Source organism: Dromiciops gliroides, chromosome 3, assembly GCF_019393635.1.
Source record: "Dromiciops gliroides isolate mDroGli1 chromosome 3, mDroGli1.pri, whole genome shotgun sequence".
Classification (NCBI taxonomy): domain Eukaryota; kingdom Metazoa; phylum Chordata; class Mammalia; order Microbiotheria; family Microbiotheriidae; genus Dromiciops; species Dromiciops gliroides.
The window spans coordinates 221,657,822-221,675,498 of NC_057863.1; the positions used below are offsets into that span (position 1 = coordinate 221,657,822).

General features: G+C 36.0%; 1 protein-coding gene across 2 annotated transcripts in view; it reads right to left on the reverse strand.

Moving 5' to 3' along the window:
- Window positions 1–2,997: 2,997 nt before the first annotated feature.
- The window catches only part of EGFL6 (EGF like domain multiple 6), a 73,728-nt gene continuing 59,048 nt past the window's right edge, over window positions 2,998–17,677 (reverse strand). Inside the window, exons 9-12 of one of the 2 annotated variants that reach the window (XM_043996417.1) lie at window positions 15,418–15,498; window positions 10,125–10,226; window positions 6,351–6,616; window positions 2,998–3,552 (exon numbers count right to left, since the gene is read on the reverse strand). In XM_043996417.1, the coding sequence (XP_043852352.1) occupies window positions 3,457–3,552; window positions 6,351–6,616; window positions 10,125–10,226; window positions 15,418–15,498 (545 nt within the window). In that variant the 3' untranslated portion in view covers window positions 2,998–3,456. The remainder of the gene's footprint in view (window positions 3,553–6,350; window positions 6,617–10,124; window positions 10,227–15,417; window positions 15,499–17,677) is intronic. The other variant, XM_043996418.1, reaches the window with a different exon arrangement.

Below are 17,677 nucleotides of genomic sequence, written 5' to 3' on the forward strand. Positions count from 1 at the left end.
CCCCAAGACACCATCATTCCTGTGTCCTCTTCTGAGGGGGGTCTTGGTTACCATTATTCTGGTACTGCCTTTCTGTATTCCTCCAAAAAGATCTATTTCTATTTTGATTTCGCCTGTAATTAGAATTAGAATTTCTTCTCCAAGTCCTACATTCTCTCAATTCATGCCCCTCCTTACGACAGTAACAACACACCTTAGTGTCCTTGTTCCGGTGTCCACATGGCTGACTAGGAATCGCTGGTGCCAGAATGCTCTGTTTAGGGTGATCTGGATCTTCCTCACGTGAGTCAAAGACATAATTTGCAAGTTCCTTAATTCTATCTACTGAGAGATTTCTCCAGTCTGGACATTGTTTCAGAAAGTATCTGCGTATTTCTGGCAGTGAATTATAAACAAATGTGTTGAGAATGATACAGGAATCTCTTAAATCTACTGGATCCAATCTGGTGTACTGTCTAGCGGCCTCACAAAGTCTATCATAAAATCTGTTTGGTCTTTCATTAGCCTCCTGAGGTAGGCTTAAAAATTTCTGCCAGTTTTCCGGTTTTCTAGAGCAAGATTCCATTCCCTTCAGAAGTGTTTCTCTAGCATCTTTTAATCTTTGGAAATCCCTATCATCATTATAATTCCACTCTGGATCCTTTAGAGGCCATTCCACATCGGCCTTACCTTTCGCAACAAGGGCATTTCCTGCTGAGATAATATCTGTAATCTCAGTTGGGGACAGTAAAGTTTCCAAAAGGCAAGTAACATCAGCCCAACTGGGTTGATATGCATTAAATATAGTCCTTAACTGTGAAATTACAGTGTTTGGATTTTTCTCAAAACTAGGGATGATTGATTTCCATGCGCTCAAGTCACTTGGTCTAAAGGGGCTATATTTTCTGACTTGAATTGGCACTCCCTTCTTACTATGTTCTATAGCTTCCTGCAGAGGGAGTAGTTTCTGCTGATCTGATTCTGAACTTGGATCATCTCTAGTAGAAACAGCCATTTTGAGGTCTCTCTCCATATGTGAGAGTTTCCCCCACATCATAACAATGATAATAACAAAAACAATGATAATAACAAAAACAAAAAAAAAACAACAAAAAAAAATAAAATCCTTAGTCGTATGAACTATGGATGTGGTATTAAAAGGTATTTCAATTGCAGGCATAAAATTTCTACTTATATTAAACGTATTTTCCCAAAGATTCTCACGTATACTATTATACAAAAAACTTTTTGCTGCCTGAATGAGGAAAAAACCAATAATGTTATGAAGGACCATTGAATAAACTATTCCTCTAAGTCGGGATGTTATGCTGTCCCAATACATTCCGATGAGAAAAATCAAAGGGATGGTAGAATATTCGAGCATCTTGCCCTTTAAACTGGGCTGGCTTTTCTGTTTAAAGCAAGACTTTTAGAGGCTTAAAGTCTTTAAGGGAGATTAGACAAAGGGAAAGTCCGCGGGGGGGGGGGGGGGGGGGGGGGGGGTATTTGGAAAATCCACCGAATTAGCCGGCTTATGGCCAAACTAGGGAGGGTGGGAGGGTCCTTAAGGTCCCTTCGGGGTCGCCAAACTGTGAGATTTAAAATTGGATATTAGATCATAAATCTCCCCTACTTAACCCTTCCCTTAATTCATCTCCCAGACTAGTAAATGGAAGAAGCTTCTGGTTTTCTAGATAGAGCCTTTATTGTATATAAGGTGTTGTTGATTAGAAGGATAGGAAAACAGAAATACAGTACAAATCGTCTTAAATCTAGGCTGTCTATATTCCTTATAAAAACTCACCAAACCGATTTAGGCCACCTTTGGAGTGAGTCAGACCGTCTGTGCCGCGCCGCCCGGAGTCCCGCCAAGCCGGCAAAAAAAAGGCTACTCCCGTTCTCTCCACCCCGGAAGTCAAAAAAAACCCGGCAGGCAGTCTGACATGCGCAGCAGGCGCACTGCACCCGGCAGGCAGTCTGACATGCGCAGCAGGCGGACTGCACCCGGCAGGCAGTCCGACATGCGCAGCAGGCAGACCGCTCATCTCCTCCCCAAAAGGGTGGTCCCTGAAAAACTGGCGTCTTTCACTTATCCTAACCGACTGTTAAAAACTTTCATATTTTACCACAATATCAAATGCGCTGTGTTAAAAAATCACTCCAAGCCAGTCAGTAAAAAATAATGTTGTCACAAATTCACAGAAGTGTCACAGGAATAAAACATTTCCCTTAGATATTTCTTTAAGCTTTTTTTTTTTTTGTTAATTGGAAAAGCTGAACAAAGAAATTTAATACCTTGTGTAAATAAAGCACATTCACAGTGGGGGATGGGGGTGGGGGAGAGGGGGAACCTAGAGGCATTTTCATACTTCATGAATCAATTGAGCAGATTGATAAAACATTGTAGTGCTCTGGAGAAAGCAAGTATTAGTACAGCTTATATAGAAAAAAGGTTCAATAAGAAGGCCATTGCTCACAGTACGTTTCTGTGCTCAGTTTGCATTTTTAGGATGTATTGGTATTTATGTTATGATATAAAAAGTACTTCAATCATTGAAAAGCCAAATATTTTAAGAAATAGAAGGCAATATTATAATATATTATACTAAAGCCTTCAAGATGAAGATAATATGCATAAGGATAATACACCTGTTCATAATCAAGGCACTCAGAACTCTCACATGAACATAAATAATGACAAAAACCTAATAAAAGTGGAATAGAAAAGAGAGAGAGTTCATTAAATCTAAGGCCCTCTGACTTTGACCTAATGAATTCTGTATGGTTTTAGACATAAGAACTGGTACCTCTGAGCAATCATCAGTTTTAATTTCCTATTGAAGATCACTCTTGATTTTCTATAGAAAATAATTTTTAAGGGGTATAAAGTACTTCCATGGAAAAAAAGAACAAAATTCATATTTTCCAGTATGGCAAATAACCTTACACAGTATTATAGTTAATGTTAATTTCTTCATTTAAAAAGAATTTAAATTACAATAGGATATGATTATTTGGATATCTGTTATTTTTTAAAAGGTAAATATAAAACTTACTGTTAAACAATAGGCTAAGCTACAGGTAAAAATTATGACAAATTCATAGAAGTTTCATAAAACTACATTTCACTTGGACATTTCTTTGTGCTTTTTTTAAAATTGGAAAAGCTGAATATAGCAATTCTATAGCTCATGTATATAAAATAAAGACCATATATTACAAAAATCTGGATAGGCATTTCTATACTTAATGAAACAATCCAGAGTTGAGTGACAAAACATAGGAGTACCATGCTGTAAAGCTAGTATTAGCACATTTCAGATAAAAATGGGTACTAAGAAATAAATTTCATAATGAGTTTCAATCTCTTAGCATTTCTAGCATGTGTTAACATCTATGTCATTATGTAAAAAATATAGTACTAGCTTAAAGACAAATAATAAGAAAAATTAAAAATCACATTCAGCAATTCATAGATTAAAGGCCTTTAGGACATAGGCCTGAAACTAATAAGACAGTGTCTACAGCAATCTCTCCGGTTTTGCCCTTGCCACGTTCTGCTTCAAAAATGATCTGTAAGAGAGAAGGAAAAAAATCAATTTAAGTTGAAGACCTTTGAAATAATTAGCAAACATTGAATAGCTACTAAACAAGACCGCAAGCTTATTCTAACAAGACTGCAAGCTCATTCTATCCAGAAATAGAGAGGTTAGAGATGGATGTATAGGAAATGTTCTCCATAATGAACCATGTAAGGTGTGTGTATATGTGTGTGTGCGTGTATATATAAGGTATGTGTGTGTGTGTGTGTGTGTGTGTGTGTATATACATATATATGGTGTGTAAATGTATATATGTATATGTATATGCATATGTATATGTATGTATATGTTTTCTAAGTCATTCCAAACAGAGGTAACTGAGTCTTAAGAAAATGCTATAGCAACTACCAAATACTTAAAATATTCTGAAAAGCCACATGATGCTGAGAAAGACTAGAAGTGTTTAAAAAAATAACAATAACAAATATGCATACGTTTGAAATTTGGACATTGTTTCCTAGGTCTGAGTCAATGGTTTGGAATGCCACAGCATTTTAAGACTAGAAGGAATTTTAGAGATCATCTACCAGGGATTCTTTGTTTGAATCCTGTCAACTTTTAAAAATAGACATTTTGATAACTATAATTAAATTTGTTTTCTTTGTAATCCTCTGTATTTTATTTTATGAATTTAAGGTATTATTCTGAGAAGGGGTCCATTGACTTTACCAGACAACAAAGGGATACTTGACACTTACTAGCTGTGTGACCCTGGGCAAGTCACTTAACCCCCATTGCCTTGATCCTCACCCCCCCAAAAAAAGAGAAAAAAAGAAAAAGAGAAGAGAAGGAACCTCAGAGGGTGATTTGTGCAATTCAGGAACCCCTAGTCTATACTCTTTTTGATTTTTTAAATTCTGGTTATAGAGAGGGCTAATATAAGGTTGGCTTGAGTGGTAATCCCAACTTCTCCCTGCCCACAGTCAGGGCTACGGACTCAAAGTTGTTAAAAAAATATTGCTATCACTGTACACAAGATTCTCTGCTCATTTTGCTCTTCATTATTTCATGTGAGTCTATGTATATTTTTCTAAGATCATCCAGTTCATTACTTCTTATAGCACATCACAATCATATACCAACCACAACTTGTTCAGCCATTCTCCAGTTGATTGGCATCCCTGCACTTTTCAGTTCTTTGCCACCACAAAGAGAGATGCTATAAATAATTTAGAACATATAGGTTCTTTTCCTTTTTCCCTAATCATTTTGAGAAGCAGACCTAGTAGTGGTATTGCTGGGTCAAAGGGTATAGGCAATTTAATGATTCTTTGGGATATCAATAATTAATAACAGCTAGAATTTAAATATAATTTAAAAGTTTTCAGCACATTTTACAAATATTATGTTATTTGATACTCACAACAACCCTGGGATATAGTTGCTATTATCATCCCCATTTTGCAGATGAGGAAATGGAGGCAAACAGAGTTTTTGCAGATGAGGAAAATGGAACTAAAAGAGGTTAAATGAGTTCCCCAGGGTCACATAGCATGATTCCAACTTAGGTCTTCCTGATTCTATGTCCAATCTTGTATCTACTGTGCCATCTAGCTACTGAAATGGTCACAGCTTTATGGCTATCTAGGCTTTTCTGTACTGACATCTATAATAATGTCATGATGCCGGCCTCATTTCTTAAGCACATAGAGAACTGAGTCAAATTCGTTAAAATAAGAGCCATTCCCCAATTGATAGATGATCAAAAGACATGAAGTTTTTATATGAAATAATCAAAGCTACCTATAGCCACATGAAAAAAAATTCTCTAACTCATTATTGATTGGAGAGATGCAGGTCAAAACAGTTCTGGGGTACTACATCATACTTATTGGATTGGATAATAGGACACCAGAGGGAAATGACAAATGTTGTAGGGGATATGGGGGAAATGAGACATTAATGTACTCTTGGTGAAGTTGTAAACTGATTCAAACATTCTGTAGAGCAATTTGGGACTATGGCCAAAGGCTATAAAACCATGCATGCTCTTTGACTTATTAATCCACTATTAGCTCAGTATCTAAAAAGAGATAAAAACCCAAAAAATTGAATTAGAAATTGAGGAGATGCCTATCAATTGGGGAATGGCCAAACAAATTGTGGGATGAGATTATGATGGAATACTATTGTGTTATAAGAAATGATGAGCAGGATGCTATCAGAAAAATCTGGAAAGACTTACATGAGCTGATACAAAGTGAAATGTACTGTATACAAAGTAACAGCAATATTATAAGATGATCAGCGGCGAATGACTTAGCTATTTTCAACAATACAATGATCCAAGACAAATATGAAGGATTTATTAAAAAAATGTAATCCATCTTCAAAGAAAGAACTGATGGTATCTGAATACAGATTGAAGCATAATTTTTAAAGTTCCTTTTTCTTAAGTTTTCTTTTGGTCTATTTTCTTTCACAACCTGACTAATGTGGAAATGTTTTGCATGACTACACATGTATAACTTAGATTGAATTGCTTGAGTTCTTAAGGGGTAGGGTGGGGAGAGAGGTAGGAAGAGAATTTGGAACACAAAGTTTTAAAAATCAACATTAAAATTGTTTTTATATGTAATTTGGGGAAAAATAAAATTCTAACTAAATTTAAAAAATAATGTCATTATGGTCTTTAAGTTTTTACCCATTATTCTTAGAAGTTCATGAATCTGCTAATTATTCTCTGTTATACACATTTAATTTTTGACAGTTACATGAACATAGGAACATCAGTAGATAGAAAAAAGAAAATATTTTACTTTCACTCACATTCTTGGTAGTCTCAATTCCGTGATACAGTTGAATTTTTCCAGTCTTCCACCTTCCATCCTCACTGCTGGTCTCCTCCCAGGCAGGAGCATTATTTTTATCTTTCACAAGTACTTTAAGTGTCCCCACTCTTTCTCCAGCAAGTCGATAATCAAACATTAAGCAGGAGCTGCTTTGGGGCTGAAGGTTGTTAAGGAGAAGTGTCAAACGGCCAACATCCTTCTTATGTCCTACAAAGGCTGGGACTACCATGTAATACCCAACAGCTTTAGGAGAAGAGAAAGTCGCTGTTAACACACCTTGAAATTCACTTTAGTGAAAATTCTTCAATTAATGAAATATCGTAAAACAAACTGAATTCTAGTTTCCTATAAGGAAGATTGAAGTTCCATTACTTGAATTATACTATCTTAGTATTTTAAAGCTAGAAGGACCAACTACCTCATGCTGCTGATTAGAAAACTGAGGTCCAAAGAAGTTGACTCCATTTGAATCTAATCTTCTTAAAGCTATTGAACGTCACATGTTAAATTTATTTTACACCTAAAAGTCAGAAAAGCAATATAGAGACTCTCAGAATCATGTATGAATCCTCTTTTATGTTCTGCTTTGTATCTGGAAATGCTAAGTTTATTTCTTATACATTAAGTTCAAATAAAAAAATTAAAAGAATGTAAACTCCTTGAGAGTGGGCACTGTTTCATTTCCATCGTTTTTTCTCTTAGCTTCTAGCATAGTGCCTGGCACTATACAGATATTTAATAAATGTTTGCTGAATTGTATTAACTTTGGCATCATAGAAGGATCTTAAAGGTCATCAGGTCCAATCCTCTTATTTTACAGATGAGGAAAGTAAGGACCAAAGAGAAGTGACATATTCAAGGTTATACAAGTAGTGATAGTAGAGCTTTGAACTCTACTTTGAACTCAGAATATGAACTCAGGTCCTCTAAACCCAATGGTTTATAATGGAGCTAAGATCAGAAGGGAAGCAGAAAACTGGGAGAAGATCTTTGTAGCAATTAAAATATGTTTTTATTGATATTTTCTATTTATTATGCCACCATAGTATTCCATGTATCTTCTCCCCTTTTCAGAGAATCATTCCATATGACAAGAAGTATTTTTTGGGGGGGGGCGGAGAGAAACAAATCAGCACAACTGATTGATACACTGAAAAAGTCTGAAAACACGTGCACTTCTTACTTCCATGAAGGCATAGATTGTGGATGTTTTCTTATATGTCTTCATTTGGGTCCTATTTGACCTTTATAATTTTGTTACATTTACTTTTTTATGCTGTTTCCATTTACACTGTTCTAATCATAAAAATTTAGCATGTTCTTTTATCATTGTAATTTTCTTTTATACTTATTAATTGTTCCTATGATTTCTTCTTTGCCATACTCACTTTTTAAGATTTCATTGTTGTCCCAATTTGGGTCTATATTTTTTCTTTGTTATCTCGCAATCAATTTCTATTCCTGTTGCATTGTGGTGTGTAAAGGATATATGGACTGTTTCTGCTTTTTTTACATGTGTTTACAATATCTTTGTGCCCTTGTACATGTTCAATTTTTGTAAAAGTTCCATGTGGTTCAGAGAAATATATACGTATATGTGTGTATAATATATATGTATATTTGTGTGTATATTTATATATCTGTATGTATGTATTCTTTTGCTGTCCTGTTTAGAATACACCAGAAAGAAGTCTTTTAATTCTAGTTTCTCCAGAAATTTGTTCAGTTCCATATTTTTTCTTTAGTCTATGTTTCTATTAGACTTATACAAAACTGAGAGGGATATTGAAGTCTCCTGTCACTATTATGTTACTTTCTGTTTTCTTGGAGCTCATAATATTTCCTTCATGGATTTAGAGGCTAAGGCATTTGAGCATATAAGTTTATTATTGATATTGGTTTGTTGTCTATGGTTCCTTTCAACATAATATGGTGCCCATCAATTGCAGAATGACTTAATGAATTATTATATATGAATAGTACAGAATATTATTGTTCTTTTAGAATGATGAAAGAAATAGCTTCAGAGAAATTGAAGAAGACCAAATGAACTGATGCAAAGTGAAGTGAGCAGAACTAGAAGAACAATTTATACAAAAACAACAACAGTGTAAAGTGGAGCATTTCTGAAAGACTTAAGAACTCTGATCAATGCAGTGACTGATCATAATTCCAGAGCAGTCACTTCACATTTGAACAGAAATGGGGGCCATTAAACTGTACATAAGGATCCTTATGAGTCATACATTGACTTAGAAAACCCCATATTAAAATTATTTATGTTCTATTATATGTTTTCAATTTTGTTAAATATTTTCTAATTACATTTTAATCTGGTTCAGGACACAATCAGGAGTGTTGTGGGACATGGCTTTCCATGTGTTTCACACCTCTGTTACAGAGTACCAATAGTGAAGCATGCTCCCTACTTCCTGATAGAGAGGTGATAGATTCAGGGTGTGGAATGATACATATTTTTTTTTAGACAAGGCCAATGCAGGAATTTGTTTTGCATGCTATTTGTTATAAGAGTTTTACTTTTCTTGTCAGTGGGGAATGGGGAAGAGGGAGTGGTGGGGTAGAGAGTTGGGTAGAATGGAGGAGAAAAAATGGATTTTTATGGATTGAAAGAATTAAATTTACTTCAAAATAAAACCTATTGTCTTTTTCTTATGCTATATGAACTCTTTCATGGGCATATAGCTAATTAGTGTCAGAACTAAAATCAGAACTTAAATATCTGAACTGAATTATTTAATGTGATTTATGTGATATTATAAGATGTACAATTCAGTTGAACAGGTTTGTCATAATTTAATTGGTCACTTGATTTCTAACATAAAATTACAATAAAAAATGTGCAATTTATTTAATTATTAGTTACATGAGCTGGCATCATTTGTTAGAGTGAAATTTTACTATCTCTAAATATAAGTCAGATAATTCCCTCCCAGGAGGCAAGGTTTGACCATGGACAAAATAAATGGAAAATTCATGGTTAAAAAACAAAATAAGGGGCAGCTAGGTGGTGCAATGGATAGAGCACTGGCCCTGGAGTCAGGAGGACCTGAGTTCAAATCCGACCTCAGACGCTTAACACTTACTAGCTGTGTGACCCTGGGCAAGTCACTAAACCCCAATTGCCTCACTAAAAAAAAAAACAAAAAACAAAACAAAAAAACAAAAACAAAATAAAACAATTATAGAGAGTCTCTTGTGTTCCTAGTTGTGAAATTGTTCTGTTTTGCAAAACTTTTAGGTGTAATTCAATTCAATAAACATCTATTAAGACTTTGCTAAGTACAATGGAGAAGGAAATGCAAACCACTCTAGTATCTTTCCCAAGAAAATCCCACGACTGCATGACTGAACAACAACAAAGTACAAGGGACTGTGCTTGGCAACAAGTACACAAAAATAAAAACATGGGGCCTACATTCTAATGGAGGTGCTTGTATTCTACTAGAATCAACATTTTTGGGTTGCAATTTTCTCATTTAAAAAAGGGAGTTGAACAAAATTACCTCTAAGGTTCCATTTGACTCTTCTTGGGAAATACAACACATATACAAATATATACACTATTATATATACACACACATATATAAACATACACGTGTATAATTTATATCACAAAGTAAATTTAAGAGGCATAGAGTGATAATAATCTAATGATGGAATAAAATTTGTCTTTACCTTTACCTCTGTCATTGTATCATGGTGTAAAAAAATTAATATATAATTTAAATACCATTATCTCGATCAGCAGGATTCCAGTCAAAATCATCTTCCGTATCCTGTTTCCAATCACAAATTCCCTGATCAAAGCTGCAGTCAATTGACACATTTAAATCTATTAAGAAAAAAATTCATTTCAAAACCATTGGGAAAGTTAAGGGGAAAATATAATATCTGAACTTTAGTTGACATCAATTTATTTTAAATTGCACAGATTACAGTTAATGACAATTAAAACTCCAGTCATATATGGACTGCTGATTTTTTTTTTTTTTAGTGAGGCAGTTGGGGTTAAGTGACTTGCCCAGGATCACACAGCTAGTAAGTGTCTGGGGCCGGATTTGAACTCAGGTCCTCCTGACTCCAGGGCCGGTGCTCTATCCACTGCGCCATCTAGCTGTCCCCTGCTGAATTTTTGATGGCCAATGTCTCTTGGGCCTAACTCTCCCTCAGATTTAATATAATAACCAAATAAGATATTGTACCCTCCTCTTTATTGCATAATATTCCAATAAGAAAGGTCATATTATTATTATACAGAATAAACAAAATGACCAACTTTGTCTATGAAAGGGTAATATTCCTTTTTTTGTTTGTTTGCTCAAACATGGTGTCTATGTTTGAACTTTATAATTAAATTTTGTGTTTTCTTAATTATAGAATCAAATAGCCTTGTTAGGCATTGTATGGAAATGTAATTTGTTTTACCATTCAGGGAGGGTTGGCATTTGAGGTAGCATTTTATATTACTTTCCTCTATACCAGGGATTCTTAACTTTTTTTTTCTTTGTCATGGATCCTCCTTTGGCAGTCTGGAGAAGCTTATGGATCACTTCTCAGAATAATGTTTTTGAACAAAATAAGATATATAGGATTGTAAAAGAAAAGCAATTATGTTTCAATATAGTTATCAAGATATTAAGAAAAAATCCCAAGTTGTAATACTCCTACTCCTAATGAGCATTTAGATAGAGGGTTTTTTGTTTTTTTGTGTGTTTTGCGAGAAAATTGGGGTTAAGTGACTTGCCCAGGGTCACACAGCTAGTAAGTGTTAAGTGTCTGAGGCCAGATTTGAACTCAGGTCCTCCTGAATCCAGGGCCCGTGCTCTATCCACTGTGCCACCTAGCTGCCCCTAGATAGAGTTTTAAGGTTGGCAGAACACTCATTTTATTCTTTTTTTTTTTTTCAGGGCAATGAGGGTTAAGTGACTTTCCCAGGGTCACACAGCTAGTAAGTGTCAAGTGTCTGAGACTGGATTTGAACTCAGGTCCTCCTGAATCCAGGGCCAGTGCTTTATCCATTGTGCCACCTAGCTGCCCCACTCATTTTATTTTTTACAACAACCCTGAGGGGTAGAGCCTCTTGTTACTCCTCTTTTCAGATGAGGAAACTGAGGAATACTGACATTAAGTAACTTGCCCAGGTCACGAGGCTAGCAAGTGTCTGAGCCCAGATTTGATCTTGGGTCTTTCCAGTTTATCATTCTATTCATTCACTGTGCCACCTAGCTGTCAATGATAAAAAGTCCACAGTGATATGTAATAGGGAGGTTGCTGTAGAATCTGATATAACAAAGGCTAGCCTTTGCCTCTGAATCTGGATTTTAATTCTTTTTGTTTGAGGGGGAGAGGGATAAAGAAGGAAGTTGAAGATGGACATATTTCAGAATAGTTATTAAATGTTAAATTAGCCAGGGCAGGGAGATGTTAATAAGAAAGGATATAGTATAACTAACATGGATTGCTCCTAGTTGCAGGTTCAAAAACGTCTGGCTCAGGTCCTTTGCTCATTTCTCCTGTTCTCCTCTCCTCCTCCTCCTCCTCCTCCTCTTTCTTCTTCTTCTTCTTCTTCTTCTTCTTCTTCTTCTTCTTCTTCTTCTTCTTCTTCTTCTTCTTCTCCTTCTCCTTCTCCTTCTCCTTCTCCTTCTCCTTCTCCTCCTCCTCCTCCTCCTCCTCCTCCTCCTCCTCCTCCTCCTCCTCCTCCTCCTCCTCCTCCTTCTCTTGTTCTTCTGCGTCTCCTTCTCCTTCTTCTTCTTCTGCTTCTTCTTCTTCCTTCTTCTTCTTCTTCTTCTTCTTCTTCTTCTTCTTCTTCTTCTTCTTCTTCTTCTTCTCCTTCTCCTTCTCCTTCTCCTCCTTCTCCTTCTCCTCCTTCTCCTTCTCCTCCTTCTCCTTCTCCTCCTTCTCCTTCTCCTCCTTCTCCTTCTCCTTCTTCTCCTTCTCCTTCTTCTCCTTCTTCTTGTCCTTCTCCTTCTTCTTGTCCTTGTCCTTGTCCTTCTCCTCCTCCTCCTCCTCCTCCTCCTCCTCCTCCTCCTCCTCCTCCTCCTCCTCCTCCTCCTCCTCCTCCTCCTCCTCTTTCTGGCAATTGGAGTTAAGTGACTTGCCCAGGGTCACACAGCTAGTAAGTGTTAAGTGTCTGAGGTCAGATTTGAACTCAGGTACTCCTGGGCTGGTGCTCTATCCACTGCACCACCTAGCTGTCCCTCTCCTTTCCTTCTAATGCCCCCCTTTACCCTTTTCCAATTGCAAAAGTTTTATTTTCAATTAGGTTTTTAAAATTATTGTTTAAAACATGCCAGGAAATCCCCTCTTCTAACCTTCTAATTCTTATCTTTTTAAATAGGCTGTCTTTTGTATATAAAGATGGTGTGCTGGTCAATGTTTAACAACTGTATTTCTGGGGGGAAAATGTATGCATGGCGTACTTTAAAGTTTAATCTTCATTATTAATCTGCATTATTGAAATAACAACAGAGGGAATTTGCATGTAATCTGGAGGGGTAATCTTTTTCCTTTACCAAGATGTGCATTTAAACCAACTTGTTTCTTTCCTCCCTTGCAGGAGTAGGGAGTAATAGAACAAAGAGAAACTAGTATTGATATTTTATAATCATTAGTATTCATCAAATAAATATATGATAGATAAAATAGATCACTATGCTGATGATGCATACTCTGGGTTTAAAACTAGAAGGTATAGAATTGGCACAAAGCCACTGTATTTCATAATTAAGATTTTATCTTTTACTTTCCTAAGTCTAGAAATTAATAAAAACAATATATTATGTTCTGATTTATAGTATTTCCTGATTTCTGAGATGTAAATGCTTACACTTAAAATATTCTCCAGACCTAAGCCAAATGCTTTACTAATCTAACATCAATAAGGCATATATTTGGAGCTATTTTTTCCTGTAGTGGTGGTGGATGTGTAAAGACTAGTGTCTTCTTCCTTCATCTCATTATGACAAAGGAGATCTATTTTGGGGACATCAAGGTGGGGTTAGGAGATATGGCTGTAATAGTAAAGCTACCAGTAAAGCTACATCAGGAATGGGTCTAAATCTTTACTAGACTTTGTACTCCCTCCAGCAGACCTCAGTTATTATTGTTTTTTGTTTTGTTTTGTTTTTTCTGAAAGCACTTTTAATAAGGTCAAAATTAGATATTTCACACAAAAAATGTTAATAAAGAAAGGTTTGGGTATCTTCTGATCTTAAATTTTTAATTAAATCTTGTTATTTCTTAATTTTGTTATCACAATAAAACATTGTTAACTAGGTTTATTTTTTTCAAGCAGCAAAGTCTGCCCAAGACATTTTGTTTATGGGCAAACCTACTGCAAATGGACAAATACTAGAGGCAGTAACTCACACTTATAATGTGGTTTTGCCACAACACATAAAGTAAATAATATGATTATTATTCTTCCCCTCTTATAAAAAAGAAATTGAATCTCAGAAAAGTTAAATGATTTACTTATAAATCTTGATTATTATTTAAATTGAGACTAGGAATCATATCCATGCTATTCTACTCAAGTGAACTAACTAAAAAATAGCTGGTTGTCTAAAGAGAAATTCCTAATTATGTTAGTAATAACAAATATAATAATAATAATGTATTGGAATGAGTCAGAGTTAGGAAGACCTGAGTTTGAGTCCTGTCTTATACATTCACCAGTTGTATTACTCCATGCAAGTCATTTATCTCTATCAGTTTCAGTTTCCCCACTTGTAATGACCTCACAGGGTCATTATGAGAATAAAATGAATTCAATTATTTAATTAATAAAATGAAAGTGCTTTGCAAACCTCAAAGAATTCTAGAAATGCTAGCTATTTTAAATGAACATTAAGGCCATGTAAGTAATGAAATACAGTATGAGAAAAGGATAAGTCTGCGAAAATAAAAGTCTATCTGTGTTTTTAGGATGTATTTTCTATGAATACAGCCGCGAGGCACCTCCTTGATTTGGCAAGTCCAGAGCAAATCCTCAGGCTGGCTAGGACCATAGCCTGTGACTTTCTGATTCTGGGAATGGTGTCTTTGTTTTATTAAGCCAGGACACATTTCTGACCAATCAGGAAACAGAGAGAAATGATAACGAAGAGAAAGGAAAAATAACACACTTAAAGGAAAAATAGGTGGAGGCGGGGGACCAATGGGAGCCATGGTGAGTCTACCACTGGCCTTCAGGAGACCTCTGTTCTTCAGGAAAAGCTTCTCAGAACATGTTTTGAGGAATGCCCTGGAGAAGGCAGAGAGACAGCTTGTTAGATGGTACAAGAGAGTTATTCTAAAGCGGAGGAGACGGGGAAAATTGATGCAGACGCAGAGACAGAGGGAAAATCGGTGCAGACGCAGAATCAGCAGAAAGGAGTAAAAACTAGCATAAACTTAGAGAATGTAAGACAGAAATGTGAAAGGCCAAGAGGAGCCTCCAAAAAGGAGATTAAACACTAGGGACAGTTTAGTGGAGCCTTATAGAGAAGGACATGATATGTCCTTAAATTTAAACATCTTTACTGCTGACTGAGGAGCAGGTGAAGTGGCTTTATGCATGTTTTGGTCATGATAGGGATTACTTAAAATAGGGCCTCAGGGAGCCAGAGACAATGACCTCATTGTGCCAACAGTGGGTTTCCAGCCCAGGTTATCAATTTAAAATGCCACTGGAGGGAGTTTGCATGCAATCTGGAAGAGGTAGTTCTCTCCTTTTTTCAAAAATAATCATTTAAACCAACCTGTTTCCTCCCCCCACCCTTACTGGAGTAAGGAGTAATGGGACAGAGGGAAATCAGTTTTGATATATTATAAGCATTAGTGTTCATCAAATAAGAATAAAATAGTTAAAATAGATAGCGGTGGTAATGATGCATCCTCTGGGTTTGCAAATGGAAGGGAGAGTTGAATTGGCACAGCTCCACTGTGAGTCATTAACAATGATCTCATCCACTGTTTAATAAACATAAGACACAAAACCATACCACATGAGAAAACACAGATTTGGAGGAGAGATTCTTTACCTTTGTGTACTAATTTTGAGGTTAGAACTTTTCTCTGGGCCAGGAATAGATCAAATGGAACGGCCTCGTTAACCTTAGAGACTAACAAAAAAATACTTATCATTATAAATAATCTGAGGTTAGAGAGATAGGCAGGTATTTCCCATATAGAGTATTAATGCTTATGTTTCATAGAATTCACTTTCTGTCCACATCATTGCAACATTTTATCTTCCTGAGCAAAATATAAGTTAAATATATAACTTCACATTATGATATCATAAGGTTCCTCTGAAAATGGCATTTTAATAACTGTCAGAGTGGTTTAATTTAAATGACTATGCGTATAAATTCATGTACAACTAACTATAATGTGGCTGCCAAATGCTTTTTATTCAAATGGAGAATTTTAGGAATCCTGACAGTCAGGTAAGTATTAGTGGATGAATTTAAAGTCAAGAGGTTCTATATATATATATTTTTTTTGGGGGGGGGGTGAGGCAATGAGGGTTAAGTGACTTGCCCAGGGTCACACAGCTAGTAAGTGTCAAGTGTCTGAGTCCAGATTTGAACTCAGGTCCTCCTGAATCCAGGGCTGGTGCTTTATCCACTGTGCCATCTAGCTACCCCTCTACTTTAATTAATATTAATAGCTAACACGTACATGGGACAACTAGGTAGTGCAGATGACAGAGTCCAGGCCTGGAGTCAGGAAGACTTATCTTCCTGAGATCATATCTGGCCTCAGACACTTGCTAGCTGTATAACCCTGGGCAAGCCACTCAACTCTGTTTGCCTCAATGTCCTCATCTATAAAATGAACTAGAGAAGGAAATGGCAAGCTGCTCCAGTATCTTTGTCAGGCAAACCCCAAATGAGGGCATGGAAAGTTGGACACAACTGAACAACAACAAAACATTTATATAATGCTTACTATGTGCCATGTGTTGTGATTTGCACTTTACTACTCTTATCTCATTTGATCCTCACAACAACCCTGAGAGGTAGGTGCGATTATCTCTATTTTACAGATGGCAAATAGATTTACAGGGCCAAATAGAGGTTAAGACACTTGCCCAGGGTCACACATCTGAGGCTGGATTTGAGCCCAGAACTTCCTGATTCCAGGCTTGGAGCTCTAATGTCATCTTTGAGTTTTGTTCAAGTGATACTTAAATTTTACTACTTAAGTATTAAAATGAGTAGTAGTAGGGAAGTTTTCTCATGGGAAAATCATGCTTACTTGGCAAATTGTTGTTTTTAGATTTCCATTTCTTTTGTTTAGTTAATTATCCAAAAAACCAACCAAAACCAAAACAAACAAACACGATTATAAACCCAAACTCAGGTAGCGTGAAACAATAGCTAGAAAATAAATATGGGACAATATCCAAGCTCTAGTAAAGTGTGAGACATCAATTATAATGCTTTAAAAATCCCAAGGCATTTTTTGAAACCAGATTCAAAATTATTGTAATAGTTCAAACCTTAGACCTTAATGATTCAAATAGTGAAAGCATATTCTAATGGAGAAACAAATGAAGAGAAGATATGGCCTTATAAGTAACAACATAAGGCCATATAAGTCCTTATATGTAATATATGTAAATAAATGTATATATAAATATATTTCTTTATAAAGAAATAATTATTTGATTTCAGGCTTTAGCATGTTTTTAATATACAGTGTACCCAAAGTCTTTGGGGGTAGATTTACCAATCTGCCCAAATACAAACCGAGTATTTCCTCCTGTCACTCTCCCTTCTTTCAATGTTTTACCCTCCCATCCCTTCTCCTATCTTCTTTCTCTTCACCATACTACATGATGGTGGCACCTTGCAGATGAATTATAATTATGAGCACCTTAGGTCTATTTGCTATGCCTTAAATAATTGAAGGTAGTTCAACTTGTTTATATCATTGCTGCCTCTCACAACATCACCTGCACAGAGTAGATACTTAATGTTTGTTGAATTGAATTGAATCACTTTTGTTTGAGTTATCTTTCAGAGGTTGAAGATAGACGTTAAGTGACTTCTGGTCAGGATGGCTATCTGAATGGGAAACACTGTCCAGATCCCACATAGCTTCTCCAGCAAAAACCTAAGATTTGCCACAGAATGAACAATGGTTATGAAATTTAATGAGAAGCCACAGTAAATCACTTCTTCTAAAATGGTAGCAAGAAGCCCATAGGCAATAGGAAAATTGACTGTCAGTAAAGCCAGCACCAGTGCAGGCTAACAAGCCTTCTAGCACAACCAGAAAGACAGTTAGATA